This window comes from Siniperca chuatsi, linkage group LG10 (genome assembly GCF_020085105.1).
Source record: "Siniperca chuatsi isolate FFG_IHB_CAS linkage group LG10, ASM2008510v1, whole genome shotgun sequence".
NCBI lineage: Eukaryota > Metazoa > Chordata > Actinopteri > Centrarchiformes > Sinipercidae > Siniperca > Siniperca chuatsi.
The window spans coordinates 3,952,586-3,970,303 of NC_058051.1; the positions used below are offsets into that span (position 1 = coordinate 3,952,586).

General features: G+C 39.7%; 1 protein-coding gene and 1 pseudogene across 2 annotated transcripts; both read left to right on the top strand.

Moving 5' to 3' along the window:
* Nucleotides 1–1,885: 1,885 nt before the first annotated feature.
* Nucleotides 1,886–12,133, top strand: LOC122882976 (annotated as a pseudogene).
* Nucleotides 12,134–12,275: 142 nt separating this feature from the next.
* LOC122882985 (phospholipase A and acyltransferase 2-like) lies at nucleotides 12,276–17,313 on the top strand. 2 transcript variants are annotated; one of them, XM_044211002.1, is made up of 4 exons: nucleotides 12,276–12,371; nucleotides 12,931–13,051; nucleotides 15,014–15,323; nucleotides 16,325–17,313. In XM_044211002.1, coding segments are annotated over exons 1-4 (450 nt in total). In that variant the 5' UTR covers nucleotides 12,276–12,353; the 3' UTR covers nucleotides 16,326–17,313. The 2 variants fall into 2 exon arrangements, with proteins under 2 accessions (XP_044066937.1, XP_044066936.1); XM_044211001.1 differs by having other exon boundaries at nucleotides 15,014–15,312.
* Nucleotides 17,314–17,718: the final 405 nt, after the last annotated feature.

Below are 17,718 nucleotides of genomic sequence, written 5' to 3' on the forward strand. Positions count from 1 at the left end.
TTATATACGTTAAATATGAGAAGTTTGTCACAATATGATTTGACAAGATGATAGTCCTATTCTATCATCCAGCCACACTTTTTTTATATGACCACTGGATCATGGAATACTCAGGAATGAAAAAGATAAATGGTCTGTGTCGAATTCAGTCAAAGGAAGGTGGACAAAATGCAGACTGTGGGGGATCCAGACCCTGAATTGTGATGTAGCTTTGGCTGAAGTAGAATTTACTTGTTGACTCATTTGGTGTACTGCTTTACACTGTAGTGTTTGGGTACATTACTAGTGCTACATATCGCGTACATGCACTGCCACCTAGTGTAGAAGCCTGTACAGGTCTCTTATGTTAATTCAGTGACAAAAGTTGTACTTCAAACAGTATTTGGGACACTAGACATTGAAATAGGATACACTGTAAACACTGCATCCTTAATTTCTGTTGCTGTTTTTCTCCTTCTTTAGATGTATGGGTCCGAGGGGCTGATGGCCTATTGTTCTTGCCAGCATTTCTTTCTTTCTAAAACTGCCCTCCTGTGAACAAACAATCATTACATTTTGCACAGTAGGCAAGTTCAGTTCCAAACCATGTATTCTTACATATGGGGAAATTGTCTCAGTTCTCAAAGCAACCATCTAAAGTTAGAATAGAATAGAAAAATACAGAAAAAATCATTAAAAATCAGTTGTCGGTGCTACAGCTTCATCCAAAGAAAGTTTCATCCAAATGTAGCCTCACATGAGTAAAATCTGCATTATGTAGTCCATCACTTCAGTTAATCAAAACCTGTTAAACCCTTTGATGTTTTTTTCAAATCTCACAAAAATTGCTGTAGGAAAATTTATCAAAATTATAGCTAATTTTCCTTCAAAAAGAAATTTGAAAAAGTAAAATTTTGTCATATATATATATCATTTATTTATATATTTTTTTTTTTTTGCCAATCCATGTATAAAAAAAGCACCAAACTTTGCCATATGGTCTACTGTCATTTCTTTGCCGGTCGTAGTGACTTCCTGGAGTCTCTGCTGGTTACCCGTCAACCTCACTACTATGATATGACAAGAAGGGCTTAAAGAGTTATTAAATAATGAATTTATTTGATATAGTGTGAAGAACAGCATAGCTAAAGATCTGGATGGATGTGATGTGGAGCTTGATTCCCAATGAGCTCACTGGATGCGACAATGAAATGACAGCTGACAGCAGCAGGGAAAGGAACAGATTTTAAAGTTTGAGAGCATCAATTAAACATCAATAGAAATCATGAAGATTACTGATTGAACTTTAACTGAGCTTGGTAAGGTGCACCTGTCTTACTATATTATAAATTATAAGCATAGTATGAATGGATGTTGAAAAATGAAAAAACACTGTATGAGCTGTGTGGAGTCACACTGCAAGTAGAAAATGAAATTGAAACAGTAAGAATAGGATCAGAAACAGTGGACTGAGTTTAGGTCTTGCATGATAATAATCCTGTCCATCAGTGAGAGTGGAGACTGATGGGCAGTCTCATCTCAGTGGTATCAGTCTACAGCTGAAGGTGCTCGTGTGTTCACCCAGAACGTTTTTTCTGCATGCTGTAATCTAAACATAATGACCCTAAACCAACACTTGTTTTTATGTGTTGGTTTAGGGTCATTATGGTCCGACACTTCTGCCCCCGTTCTAATCTGTTCCTGTTCTCACTGGTTGGTGAATATTTTGATGATCCTGAGAGCAAATTCATAAGTCATAATGAGGTGTTATGTTGAACAACCTGATTGTTGTCTCATTCAGTGTGTAACTTAACATTTTGTCCTGATTTAAATACAGCCCTGCCCTGCCCTCTCCCTCTCTCTCTCTCTCTCTCTCTCTCTCTCTCTCTCTCTCTCTCTCTCTCTCTCTCTCTCTGTGCAGCATTATTGTCTCTCTGTGCAGGAGGACTGTATGAACCTCAGTCAGCAAGATGAAGAAGTAACGAGGGCGTACGACCTGTCCATTATTTGAGTGGAGCACTACATTGTATTGTGAGTGTTGTTTTGTTGGCTGGAGCGGATATGGTATGTATACTTCAAGGCCTTTTTATTTCTACAGGGCGACTCCAGTAATTACTTACATTTATGAAAAATTATGCTCAACAAACTTTAATTATGTATAGGTTCATGCCAGCCATAAACCAATACATAATTCATAATCATTGCAAAACTACTTTGTTTCTTTATGCTAATACATTTTGTTTGTCATTCTTCTTATAATTTAATAAGAGTTGAAAATGTGTGTGTGTTGGTAAATTCAGTATCAATCTTCTGCTGCAGCCTGTTATAAACAATATGTATAGATGCAACATGCAAGTTTGTGAAGAGATCACAGCTGATAAATGCCCTGCCTCTCATTTATTGGGCCCCCCAAATCTTAGAAAGAGACTCAGGGCTGCACATCAGCTTCCAGAGACCCGACTCTGTGCTGACTGCTGTGAAAAAAAAATGGCCCTCAGTTCTCTGGAGTTGTGCTATAAAAAACTCTGCTGTAGGAGGGCCTGGTTTAGTGGCTTCTTGTGGGCCTTGCTGTGGTAAAGGGTGTGGGAATTTCACCCTGCAGACAAGAACACAGTGGAGGGCAAGCTGTCCGCAACACGTGGCATACACACAGGATCTGGAGCTCAGTGAAGACGCCTATATTCTCATTTAAGCTCATGTCATCTGAAAATGAATTGAGGATGGTAGAATAATAACTTAACTGAAAACAAACAACCAAATGTACTGAATTATTAAAGTTGCTTGGTGAATTGCCCGATGAATCTGAATTATGTGTCCTGAATTAGAATTCCCTGTTCTGCATTTGTATGAACAGTTGTGAAAATTACTGAACTATTGATTTGTATCTGGAATTTGATTCTGATTTTGTGTAAACTGTACTTTTTACCGTGTGGATCTTGTAGGCATGATGACAAATTCTTGTTCAGTGAGCTGATTGATTGTTAGGTAGTGTGTTTACACATTTTCATCCAATCCACTATAGGGTGTTTCATAAAGGTGGCTCACATACTGTTTGAATGTCATCAAACTGGCTGTCTGACTCGCTCTCTTTAGCCATGTTAGAAGCACGGCTCTTGGGGTGGCAATGTTGGCCGGTTGGTCGGTCCGCCACTTTGGTCCAGATATGTCTCAACAACTATTGGTTGAATTGTGATAAAAAATTTGGTTCAGACATTCATGTCCCCCTCAGGATGAATTGCAATAACTTTAATGATCCTCTGACTTTTCATCCAGCGCCATCATCAGGTCAAAATTTTAATTTGTCTAATATTTTGGTTCATGACCTGGAAAACTAATGACATTCCCATCAGCCGCAGCTGTACTCTGTGTTTAGTGCTTTGCAGAAAATGTTAGCATGCTAACACGCTACATGCTTCTGTCATTCAAATACGGGAATTAAAGGTTTAAAATATACTGTACTGGACCTGATATACAAACTTTGTTATACGTTATCAGTTTTCAGATTTTAAAACAGATATGGATGGAATGGACGATCTAAATATAAATTCAGAACATCGTTTGGCTACTGACACAACTTTTCTTCTGTTGTACTGCTTGAACCTTGTTCCGTGCATGTCTCATCAAGACAAGATTCAATAAGGTATTTTCTATTTTTGAACGAACTATATCTTATTCTGTGTATGTGAGCGTTTTAAATTCAAAAAAACATTTGTCTCTGAACTGAGGGAGCAAACTCAAGATATCAAATGTCATGTGCCCTGACTGAAGACCGCATCTCCTCACTACACCATCATTTGTGGCTTTTTAGTTCTAACCATTAAATTGATGGCTTTTGCTTTATGAAGATAGATCTTGTCACAAATGTATTTTGCAAACAACTATACAAAGCAGGTATACATTATGGGATACAGAGATATATCATTCAAATGAAGCAGTGGCTGCAAATAGGTTTCTGGACTGTATTTTGTTTTTGTACACAGCACCAATCAAGTAGATTCATATTTGGAGCAAAATGTACTGTAGCTGTAGTTCGGTTATGGAACAGTTTGTCTATGGGAGCGCAAAGAATGCATCAGCCCAAGTTTTTGTAAAAAAAAAAGAAAAAAAAAAGCCGTTGATTAAAATATGTATGAATATATAAACACTTTTTTCCATGTTTGTGTTATATTTCCAGACAAGTGGTCCAGTCATGCATCCCATCTTAGTTCTGTTTCTCGTGGTGTATGTAACACCGTCACCCGTCCCCTCCATCGTCTTGCCCTTCCAGCAGAAAGGCCTCCTACATCTGGGTAAGACTGTTGATGTTGAGAGCTTGATAATGATGATGAATGATGAAGAAGAGGGATCAGCCTTCCAAGATATTTTCCATGTTGAACACCCATCATGCCCATTTGGATGCCAGTGCAACCTCAACATAGTGCAGTGCTCTGACTTGGGTGAGTGAATATCTAAAAGTTGTTTGTGCACATGTCTCAGCTCCATCTTCCCTGTCTACGTTCCCTTTTTGTAGCAAAGTATATACTCAATAAAGTTCTGCATACTCACGCCAACCAAAGGCCACAAAACATTGCTTGATGTTTGTCTGATTACAGAATATGCCTTTCATTTTAAAATGCTTTCAGACAGACCGCTCTTGCTGAAGGGTAACAATTTGACTTTTAATTAGGTGATCTGTCAGGAAACACCAATTTCAGAGAGTAATACGTTTGAAGTTGTGAATAGTGTATCATTACAAGTGCAAGTGGCTCTTGGTTTAGCTCATCTACTTTGTATTTCTCTAAAGGTTTACATTACGTGCCCTTCGACATTCCTCCTGATACCAGACTGCTGGACCTCCAGGGCAACCAGATCACAGAGATCAGAGAGAACGACTTTAAGGGACTGAGCAACCTCTATGTAAGAACCCGATTAACTACAGTGGGTCTTTTTTGGATCATAGAAAAATGTATTTTTCCCATACTTTTGACCAATAGGTCAGCATCACATTGTATTCTGTAATACAGAGACAGATGACTGGAATATTAACTTAGAAATAAAATTCTAGTTACAGTTTTCAGTTTTACAGTGATAAAGCATATTTCAAAAAGGAATGAAAACAAACAGCTAAATGGAACACTGGCAGAACAAAAATGCTGCCAGACAGTCAAGAAGATAACACAGATAGGTTGTATTATCACAGTGCTTATATCTCAGGGGCAAGGGGAAGTGACACAAAAAAATGGGTCATGTTGAAGACCGCACACAGGTCAGAGGCACAAATGCTGCCAAGTATAATGAACATTCCCATTCATGGTGGTCATTATACAGCATTTGTGCCTCGGACCTGTGTGCGGTCTTCAACACGACCCATACTATTACCAAGACAGGCACCCATATTCTTTCAGATGTATTCTTTGTGTTGGGTTTGTGCAGATGGAGTCTTTCCTTTCGTATAATGAATTATATCTCCTTGAGCCAGTACACAAAGCAGAGCACCTGAAGATGACCAGGTCATTTTGACAGACGTGCGTGTGTGTGTGTGTGTGTGTGTGTGTGTGTGTGTGTGTGTGTGTGTGCGTGTGTGTTGGTAAATTCTGTGCTGTAGCCTGTTATAAGATCACAGCTCATAAATGGGCTCCCAAATCCTAGCAAGAGAGTCGGAGCTACACATCAACTTCCACAGACCTGATGACTATGATTATCCCCAACTCTGTGCTGACTGCTGTGAAAAATGTTCCTCAATTCTCTATAAAAAAAAAAACTCTGCTGTAGGAGGGCCCGGTTTAGTGGCCATTAAATTGATGGCTTTTGCTCTGTGAAGATAGATCTTGTCACAAATGTAGGGTCTGCATGTTGCAAACAACTATACAAAGCAGGGATACATCATTCAAATTGAAGCAGTGGTTGCAAATGGGTTTCTGGATTGATGGGATCACGAATCAAGTAAATTCAAAGATGTACTATAGCTCTAGCTTGGTTATGGAACAGTTTGTCTTTAGGAGCCAGGCCACTTTTTTTTTTTTTTAAAAAAGAAGAAAAAAAAGAGCAGTTCATTATAATATGTATGAACATATAATGTGGTAGTCATGAACACTGACCTTAACTGAGGCAAGTGAGGCCTGCAGTTCTTTGGAAGTTGTTGTGGGGTCTCTGAATGGCTGAAGAAGAACAAAATGAAGACTTTGGAGTGGCCTAGTCAAAGTCCTGGCCTGAATCCTATTGAGATGCTGTGGCATGACCTTAAAAAGGCAGTTCATGCTCGAAAACCCTCCATTGTGGCTGAATTACAACAATTCTGCACAGATGAGTGGGCCAAAATTCCTCCACAGCGCTGTAAAAGACTCATTGCAAGTTATCGCAAACGCTTGATTGCAGTTGTTGCTGCTAAGGGTGGCCCAACCAGTTATTAGGTTTAGGGGGCAATCACTTTTTCACACAGGGTGTCAGCAGGTAGACACGGGACACAGAGGTTAGTACTGTGACGAGGGAGTTTATTAGAACAGCCAGACAGAGAAAAGCAATGACGGGAGATATGAGGGGCAAAGCTAGGAAAGTCTATGGATCTTATCTTGAGGTAGAGCTGGTAGTAGGATCCACTGGAGAAGACGGGAGACAGGAGAGCCGGGAGCTGACGAAACACACAACGGAGAAGTCCAAAGTGGTTGTCAATAGATACTGTGGTCGGGTTGAGTTCTCGTAAGAGGTTTGAGACCAGACAGTGAGTGAACCGGGGGAGTGAGACTATATAGTGTGGAGTGGATGATTAGTGGCAGGTGTGTAAACAATACTCAGGTGAGTGCGATCTGCTGATTGCAGTGGGTGGAGCTGGTGGTGTCTGTGTTGGCTCTCTGACACAGGGCCATGTAGGTTTGGATTTAGTTTTCCCATAATAATAACAACCTTCATTTAAAAACTGCATTTTGTGTTTACTTGTGTTATCTTTGACCAATATTAAAATTTGTTTGATGATCTGAAACATTTAAGTGTGACAAACATGCAAAAAAATAAGAAATCAGGAAGGGGGCAAACACTTTTTCACACCACTGCATCATGTCATCATCAAAACGTGCCAGCGATACAGCAGAGCTACACAATGGACAGTGATGGGAAGACACAGTTACGTTTTTTATAGTCTATAGTCTACAGAGTAATATAGTCTATGAATAACCTAATATTGAATCAGTCTATGACTTATCTGGATGGATGGAACAACAATGAGTCTGGAGGAAGAAGGTGACATTTTTTTATAAAGATGGGTGGTCGAGATGGTCACGATGTAGCAAATTTTCTTTAACATTTGTCCTTATTTGGGAATATCAAAAAAATGTGAATTTGAAAGACTGAATTGTATTATTGAATGATGCAAAATGGTAATCGATCTACAGATATACTAAAGATGTCATACCTTTATTAACTTTTAATGTTCATCCTCGTTTATCCTTAAGTATATCTACTTTGGATAGCTGGGTTAAGTGTAAATTATACTTTTCACATCCTCATAGGATGGTCTATATTGACTGTGAGGAGATACAGTTCCTTCAAAGAGTGACCTTCACTGTAAGAAATAGAGGACAAAATCCACACTTCTCGTTTGGCAGTTAGAGTTATTAAAAGCAATCTTTAAATTTATCTTCTGTTTATTGTCTACCTCCTTGTCCTCGTAACAGGCCAGCAAGGCAACATTGTCTGTGGAAACACAGCGAGAACATTGTTCTAAAAATATGTAACTTTGGAAGTTCCCCACTTGGTTTGTCTAACTCAGACTGCTGAAGCCTCATATTAACTTCAGATAAACTTGAGGATGCATTTTTACAGAACAAGGGCTGGTTTATTTTATCCCCCATTTTTTACAGTGCTGTCGTGTGCAGAGACCAATAACTCTTTCTACATTCATATAGGATGTGAGTATTGTATTAAGATAGAAATAAATCAAAAAACTAAACTTATCGTTTAAGTCCCAGTAGTAGACCTCAGCTTTACCACAAATATTTTTATTACCCTTGGAGTAAAACAAGTTCTGCTGAACTCTAACCTCTTAGACTCCACTGACCTTCTTCTGTCTATTTAATATTTGTGGCAGGCTCTGGTGTTGGTGAACAATCTGATCTCTAAGGTCCACCCACGTGCCTTCCAGCCCCTTGTGCGCATGCACAAGCTCTATTTGTCCCACAACCTGCTGACCACTGTTCCCAAGAATCTGCCCCCCTCTCTGCAAGAGCTGCGTATCCATGACAATCGCATCAAGAAAGTAGCATCAGGGACATTCTCTGGTCTACTCAGCATGAACTGTATTGGTGAGACTTTCTTCCTACATTAACACGTACAGTTTTATTGTGGGTACTGTTTTCTCAACATGCAGTGTCTTTTCAAATTGTACACACTGTAGGTTGTAAATTTGACAAATTTTGAAAGTTAATTGTTTATTATTTTCTTTTAACATAGAGATGGGTCGCAATCCCATCAGGAACAGTGGTTTGGAGCCCGGTGCATTTGATGGACTTAAACTGAAATTCCTGCGGATTTCAGAGGCTAAACTCACAGGCATTCCAAAAGGTAAAAGCTCACTTAACTACTATGCTTACATTGCATTTTAAGCATTGGCTGACATTCTCATACATGCTGACTGACTGATAGAACAGAGCAACAGCAGAACAAGCCTCAGCCCTGAGATCAACCTAAATTGTAAGAGAAGGAGTTCATCGTGGCCTGATAATATTCGTGATCATGGAAAAATTATATGAAAGAACTGATAAAGGAATTCAATAAATGTTGAATGCAGAGATAGACAGATCTTTTGGAAGGAAAGTACTGAGTAGAGAAGAGGTAACCAGAGATACTCATTGAAAATGAACTGAGAAAGACAGCTTTAAAAAAAAAAAGAATGGTTAAAATCAAAGCAGCAGAGGCTGCAATATCCTGACTTTTAGCCCCTAGTATGGGTCTAATAACACTGGAGCTTCCCATAATGCAACTCTGTAGCATCTTTTCATTAGAACTTCTCTGCCTAGTGAACCAACACCCACATCGTTTAAACGCAACTCTTCCAGTTTGTAACAAAGGCTTTTTGTAATAAATGTGTAGCATCACCATGGCATCATCAGGGTTATTTTGTCAGATTTTACAGAGCTCCTCCAGAGCCACAGAAGACTTCAGACAACAGTTTTCCCTGGTTGAGTAGTTCTAAACATGACAAGCTAAAATTGGAAAGGCCCTTTAATGAAATTTGAACGTGACTCTGCTGGTCTGAGTGGAATGGGACAGTCAACGTCATAAAACCTGGTAACCTTTGGTTCCCATGTTGACTGTAAAGACCTTTCATCTAAAGAACCTGGGTAGTCAAAAAAAAATTGACGATGACAATTTCTGAACATGTGCCTGTAAAACAGATTTTCTCAATTTAAATTGATCTACGCAATAGATATAAGGCTGGGTCGTGTCCTGTCCTGTCCGAATCCTGATGATACAAAATAATAGTCACCCCGTCTCTAAGAAATCGTGCAGGATGCATGGGACCCACAGGATTCGTGATCAGATGTCACCTTTTTGTGCAGAGCTGGGGTCAGTGGGTGAGCAAAAAGTGGTGAGGCTGTCTGGTGCTTGAAAAGTATGCAAGAAATATCGACTTAACTGACCATGTCTGCTTTTTTCCCACATATCAGATCTACCTAATAATCTAAATGAGTTACATCTGGATCACAATCAAATTCAGGCCATCGAGTTAGAAGACCTGATACAATGTGGACAGTTGTACAGGTAAGTGAGTAAATGACAATGAAATGACAATTAAATCTCTCTCTCTCTCTCTCTCTCTCTCTCTGCTATGGTCTCTCTGTCTCAGCAGTGATAAGGGGCAGCAGCCATTTGTATATATTTCCATTCCAAGAATTTTTCAGTGGTGCCCCTTGTCTTCCATTTTACCTGCACAAAACCTTGGTGCAGTCCTTTAGTAAATAAGGACAAACACAATTAGATTGTAAATATTCCCCTAACTGTGTGTGTTTATATCATTGTATATGCGTATGCATTTGCCTCCTGTATAGGCTGGGCCTTGGGCACAACCAGATCCGCCATATTGAGCATGGCAGCCTGTATTATATGCAGAATCTCCGTGAACTTCATTTGGATAATAACCTGCTGTCCCATGTGCCTGCTAGTCTGCCAGAGATGAAGCACCTGCAGGTGAGGAGGACATGCACCAACAAAAAACAGAAAATACTGTTGGACCAAAAAAATACAGTAACTTTATCCTATCCTACTGATAGTTTAGGCAGAACCAGAGCCAGACACAGAATCAGAATCAGAATCAGAAATACTTTATTGATCCCCAAAGGGAAACTCTTTGTTACAGCAGCTCGCCTTTACGTCAGTGCACACAGGAGAAAGTACTAGCAAAAAATATAATACAATACACTATAAAAACACTATAAAAACAGGTCAGAAAATAAATTAAGTACCAGGTGGGTATAAGTATAAGATAAAATAAGTGTGAGGTTTACCGGTTGATGATGATACTACTGTATAATAATACAATGTAATAATATAAGTAATAAGTAGTGGTGTATGTACTGTCGAGTTAAGTGTAGCTTATTGAGGTTATTAAGATATTGCACAGCAGTAATGGAGGTATATTATCCATAAATAGGAAAAACTAACAGGAAAACGAAATATTGCACAGGAGTAGTACACAGAATATTGCACAATTATACAAGTATGGCAGAGATGTAATGATCAATGTCCAGTTTAGTGACCAGACACATGTGTCATTTGGGGATCAAATTTCGTATGACTCTGCATTATATTAATATGGATACTATAATAAATGGATCAATAGATTGTGCTTTAACAGAAGGCTGCTTGTGAAACATTGCTGCAGTCAGAGATTATGAGGACGTATATTTGTGTGTTCTACTAGGTGGTCTACCTGCACTCCTAACAACATCAGCAGCGTGGATGTGAATGACTTCTGCCCTAAGGCCTTCAGCAGGAAGAGGACATCATATAACGGCATCAGTCTTTTCAATAATCCCATCCAGTACTGGGAGGTGCAGCCTTCAACGTTTCGCTGTGTTAGCAGCAGCATGGCCATACAGTTTGGCAACTATAAGTAATACTGTCCTGTTCATTTAACCTTTTAACCTGAATCATTACAACAATCACTATATGTACATTCCAAAAAAATCAGAGACAAGGAGGCCACTTATCGCAGCTTCTCAGCAGAATCCATCAGGGCAAGTAACCATGGACAGAAACAACGGACCCCTCAGTCTAGATACATAGAAGGCCCACCCTCATCCCTAGCAGCGTCCTGGAATGCTCCCCACTCCCAAACTGCTTTACTAATTTTAATGTGGGCTAACCGCAGCCTAAATATGCACTGTGGAGCTATATTGTGTAGGAAAGGGTTTAAAAAACATATATGAGATCACACTCAGTATCAGTAAATAATCAATATTAAAATTGGCTGAGCAATGGGGCAAAGAGAGCATTGGCCCCAAAGCCCTAGACCAAGTGTGTCACTTGATTTATGGCAATATGCACCACTTAATCACAATTTCAACTTAAATGGGCCTCAAGGCAGTGATAATTAGTTCATCTTGTGGCCCCGTCGTTTAGAGGGGCAATGTGTTAAAATCTAGTTGTAAGATTATTACTTCTGTTGATATTGTGCTTACATGGTACATAAGCCTATACAAATCTGTGTTCACAAATTAATTTGACACTCACATACCTGGGCCCAGGTAGTATGTCAGCAAAGGAGCAGTGGTTGGAGCTCCAGGCAAAATATAAATGAAATGTGCACTGTAAATGATGGGCACTTGAAGGCAATGAGAGTGGGAGAAATGGGTGGGGGCTGGCAGCTCATTTCTGCCCTCGGGCCCCCAGGTGGGGTAATCCAGCCATGGATATACTGTAATCATGCTTTGCATACCATTCAACAATTCTCACACATGAGTCTCTCTCAAGATGATACATGATGTTCTGGGGAATCTGTAACTTGTCCATCTGTGCTGCAAGGGTTTCTTTTTCTGGCAGGTCTGTTTTATCATTTCTTTACCCCTCCTTTAAAAGTGATGCAGTTTGATTTTAATATATTTTCAAGAAAGTTCAAAACAGTTAAGTGCAAATAAAAACCTAGATATGTTGACAGTTCTTCATAAACTTCCCTAAAGTGTAACTTTGTTGATGTGTTATTCTTGTTTGAAGAAGCATTTTTATATTGCTGTTGAGGTAATTGAATCGTATCAGCCAATCAGCCATCTCGCTTTCCCCTCAAATATCTTCCAACAGTCCATAAATAACAGCCCAAACTAGATTCTTTCACAACACACCCTGTAAGGGCAAACTGCCTTACAACAGCTACCACAGTCCTCACACTAATTTAGCAGGAGTCAGCTATGGATTATCTGAAGCAGGTAAGAACCAACAACACAAAGACCAGCTCTGACTTATCTTGCAATGGCACAGAATTAATAATAATAAAAATTGAGTATGATCAGCCAACTTTTATAGCACGAGAGCTGCTGCACCTGTATTCTTAATACATCAGACTTTGTTATTCTGTAAGTAATGTGATGTAAAGTTATTAGTCTAATGTAATAGATGTGCTAATATAGCAGTGTGACTTCAGCCAATGGAAGTGTGATGGATCTTCAAAAAGAAATATATAAAGAACCCTGTTAAACACATCCTGCATTATTACATTATATTACATTGCATAGGAACACTAGCTAGATGTAATCAAAATAGTTTTTCAAGCCTTACAAACAAACAACAACAAGGGTGATCAGTTTCACCTATGATGACCAGTATTTACCATTACTAAAGAACATGTGACAACAACTCTGCCCTGAACTGAATGTAATGCAGCTAAACCTGCTTTCAGACTGGATAGGGAGTGGAGCAGGGTGGAGATGCGTCAGAAACTGCTTCTTTTATTATTATTTACTGTCATATGTTTTGTAATGAACGCAGGTTGATGGAATTGTGTCCACTGCCCAATTTGGAGACTTGATAGAATTTTCCTACCCCATGGGATATTCACATTGGGGAGTGTATGATGAAGATGGATATGTAATCCATTTTGCTGTTGCAGGTGAGGACAACATCTAGTACGTTTCATTGCTGCCATGACATTAAAAGCCCCACTGATTTTATAACCATGTAGGCACTCGCATTATGTAAGTGTTTTGTGTTACTCATATGATCATAATTGAAACTAGAGACCATCTTGTGATGGGACAACATCAGCCGCGACGCCCGTCAATATGTTGACGTTCCGACCCATGAGCACTCAGTAGTCATTACTACATTATTACATGAGTAGTCAGTACTCATGGGTCACCTGTAAAGAGTAGTAAATGAGGTCCTGGAGACACCTACTGTAGCGGGAACTACCACAGAAGCGGTTTTGAGTACTTTGCCGGGTGTTTATTTCAACGTGAGAGCGTCACAAACGTGCAAGATGCAGTCACGAAGCTTTACAGGTGTGTAGTTGAGATCAAAATGAAGGCCGAGTTCGAAGATGGGTGTAGTCCGAGCAAGAGCGCTGGAAGTAGGGGGGTAGGGAGTACTTTACACCCCTGGCCCACATTTGTTTTAATCTACCTAATTATTACTGCCTGCCTAACTGTCCTGCGAGACATAGTGGATGAATCTCACCAAACTCATGTCTCTCATGTCATGTGTTCCATTGCACCATACACACTGATTTGGCGTCACGGCTGGTGTGATCCCATAGCAAGATGGTCTCTAGTTTTTATATGGTACCATTCTCTAATAAGGCACCCTTTAGAAAGGCTCTATAGGCTTCATAAAATGGCTGTATTAGTGGTTAACAAATCCTTTAATAATGCAGTATAGATACAGCATTATGTATACAGCAATAAACCATTTAATAAGAAAAACTTGTGTTGCCAGGTTGTGAAAAATTCCTTTGACTGGTGTTAAAATATAACAGTAATAATAATAAATACTCACTTCCTAATAAACCATAATGGTTTGAAATGTTAATAAAGTCATTAATAAAGGGACACATGTCATGTTTCTCACTTTCTAATAAGAACAGCAAAGGTTAGTCATCTGGAATTGTAAATATTAGCTCATTAATAATAGATACTTACACAAATCTTTCAAATTGTAAATGTTAATGAGTTGTTATTAAATGTATTTTGGCCCAGATGTTCTGAAGCCTTTTCCCAGAAGGTAAGTGGTCGACCATTGGAGGGGTTTTCCTGATTAACTACAGAGCTATAAAATGACAAAGCAAATGTGATGCTGGAGGAGGTTAAACACCAGCCAAAGGGATTTTTCACAGCTTGGCAACCCAAACGTTCTTCTTTACTACTGGCTTATAACTGATCCCTAAAGCATTAGTAAAAGATTTATTAAAGGATAAGGCTCGCAATATTCTTTATTTTTCTTGTCAACAAATCTCACGAGAAGACCAAAACCAACAATAAAAGTATCCTACTAACAAGTATTGTCTGTGTAACCAAAGCCTGATACAGTTTATTCCTCTGTGCCATCGCGTTAAATTAAAAATTAAATTAAGTTCCTTCACCATGAACACACACACTCTAGCTTATTTTGCCTCAATCCCACATTCACGGTCCCGCTGCCCCAAATACTCACTAGAGCACCAAATGTGGATTAATCTGCAGCTGAAAATAGTTCACAACAAATTTCCTAAATAAGGTGTAAAGACATACACTGGCACTATAGTTCTCTAAAGCCACCTGTACAATCAGAAGGGAAACTCTCATGTTGTCACGGGTAATACGGTGTGTTCACAACTAAAAAACAGTCCCGAAAAGGGGATAGATTAAAGCAGTTTGTGTGCAGGCCTCCTGCCAGAATTTGCACTCTGCCTGCTATTGGTTAACAATGTCATGTGGTTAGTTGTGCCTTTTTTAGAGAGAGGATGGCTGGTTTGGCGTATTATGGAACTATTTGACAGTGGTATAAAAGCTAAAGGATATTTCTTCATGGAGACTGAAAACTGAGATTGTTTGTCAAATTGTTGCACATCCTGAAAGTAAACTGTCCTATTCTTTAGATGAGGGGAAACTGATGAGCAGGATACGTACTTCCCTGCAAACAATCTTCCCTGTATGTGGGGACCTGCTTCTTGGGGAAACCAGGATCCGCAGAGTGCTTCTTAGTGAGGTGAACGTCCCGAAAGGAGCCCATATCTTGATCAGTAACAACCGCCATGCCTTCACACCATCAGAACCTGTGGATATGAGATTACGCCGCGATGCCCTTCTTGAAAAGGACTTCCACTATCATCTTTTCAATCTCAACTGCGAGCACTTTGCCACTTTTGTACGCTTTGGAAAAGCTGTGTGCAACCAGGTATACGTTTGGTACTGCAAAAAATAACATCTTGCATGTGTTTCTTTTTTGTTTGCTTGTTTAAAGGCGGAATGAGTAGGATTTATCGGTTGCTTTTTGTAAACACACGATTCAAAGTTGGCGGCTCAACAAGCCAGAGAGAGAGAGAGAGAGAGAGAGCAGTGGCTAGATAGTGAATGAAGAGCGGGAGCGGTGTTAGGGAGAACAAAGCAGGGAATCCAAGAAATGAAACAGTATTTGTTTCATGGCGGTTACATTGAAAGCACAAACAAACACGGCCACACCTCCACATAACCCTGCGGGAAGAACCACATTTTGTGTGAACATGCAGCCGAAGCAACCGTCCTCTGCTCTGCCTGTGTGACACACACAGACCTGCAGCTCTATACATCCATAGTCTCGCTTAGCCAGACCTATCTCCACACTTCATTTTCAAATACGAAACTAAGAAAATACGGCCGGAGGGCAGGGTCTCCGATACAGACACCGCCACACAGTCTATACTTTGTTTTTTTTTTTAGGAAAATCCTACTCATTCTGCCGTTAAGAGTAATTGATTGTGCCCAATCAAATAATTTTTTGTTATAAACTTAATGTGGGATATGGTAATGTGATAACATCTGTGTATAGATTGAGCAGTAACCAGCATTTTGGCCATATCAGACCAATAAAACTGTCAATTGTACGCAATTGTCATTTAACCCAGAGTTTACCTATTTATCCGCAAGGCTTGCATCCTACTTAACTACTTCTCAAAATTCAGTATATTAAATTGGTGTGAGTTAAATTAGATGGAAAAAATGATTACATTGTGGTCTGATGAAACCCATGGCTGGAGGTCATAGTATACCCTTTAAATTTGTAGCTAATTAACTAGCCCTGACACTTGTCTGACACTAATAGATTCAGTTTTTTGTTGTGTTTTGCTTTAAGTGGTCTGACATACATTTGTAGGACCTCGGTGACCAATAATGACCACTAAGAGACTGCTGTCCTGTTATTCCTCCTATAGATCCCTACAAGACCCAAGAATGTAGAGTGCGTGGAGGCAACTGCAGTCTTCAACGACATTGTCAGCCACACAGAAACTGCTCAAGACCATCTGGAAAGAGCCCTCTGACTCTCTGAACTCATGCCTGGCAATTCTTTAAGAAGTGGTTTTAGAAACATGAACAACTATGAACAAATGATATGAACTATTTGTGAATCATGCCACTTTAAATATTCAGGATTTTCTCTGTGGTCCTCTTTATAGCTGACATGGATTTTTCTGTCAATGATGGAGTGGAAAATATGCACAGTAGGGCTGCAACTAACGATTGATCATTTTTGATTACTCTGCCAAATATTTCCTTGATAAACTGATCGATCGTTTTGTCTGTAAAATGCTCATTATATATTATAAAATTGATGTGGGAAACTGAGGGAATGGATTGGTAGACCTCGGGTGTGGATTGTTAAAACTGAATGCTCTGTTTGATAAACGTGCACAGATCGGCAAAATGCACATTTGACAACCAAGACGGCCCCTCCCGCTCTGGATGATCACCATACTTTATGGTATATAATTTAATTTACTATATTAATACAGCCGAATTCACTATATAGTCATATGTCATTTACATGTTTTTGTTTTACATACATATAAAGCTATGGAAATGACAATAACTATATTATGAATTCTGCTGCATTAAAACGCAGTACAGGTGATCACAGAGAGCAGGAGGGGCCAGAACGGAGGTTTAACGGGCCATCCCGTCTGTCAGATGTGCAGGGGTTGCCAGTCCGTGACCACGGTTTTAGCAATGTGTTGCCAATACTTTCTGTTGTTAACCTGCTCAAAAGCTGCTCTGTGCTTTGTCTCGTAGTGGCGCTTCACATTGCAGCTTTTATAATAATCGCCACGGCGTCAGAACATATGAGACATAGTGGCTTTGAACTGCCTGTGGGAAGATTTAACATGTAAGTCCATTCTGGATTAAAAGCTGTGTTTCCGCTGTCTACTTTTCTCTTTTTAGAGCACGCCATGTGAAATTATTTCTCCGACTCCTCTGTGTGTGTGTGTGTGTGTGTGTGGCTCTCACTAACTGACTCCAGTCGCGATGCTCGTTGGAATGCACAGATTTGATTGGCTGAGTAGCATCACGTGAGATGATTTTACAACGCATGTAATTGGTCTGCGAGTGTCCTGCTAAAGCAGTGCCGTAAAGGCTAGAAAAGCTGCGCCTGTTTAAATGGAAACGCTCCGTCAAAATGTAATCCTGTTAACAAATCGCCTACCGCATATAGCTGTCATAAAGGTAATTGATACAGAGGGCGAAGACCTCTCACAGTTTAGCTGGTAGAGGTGGCAGATATGGACTAGACTCCAGTCAAAGAATCATGCTCCAGAGAAGAGATGTCTTC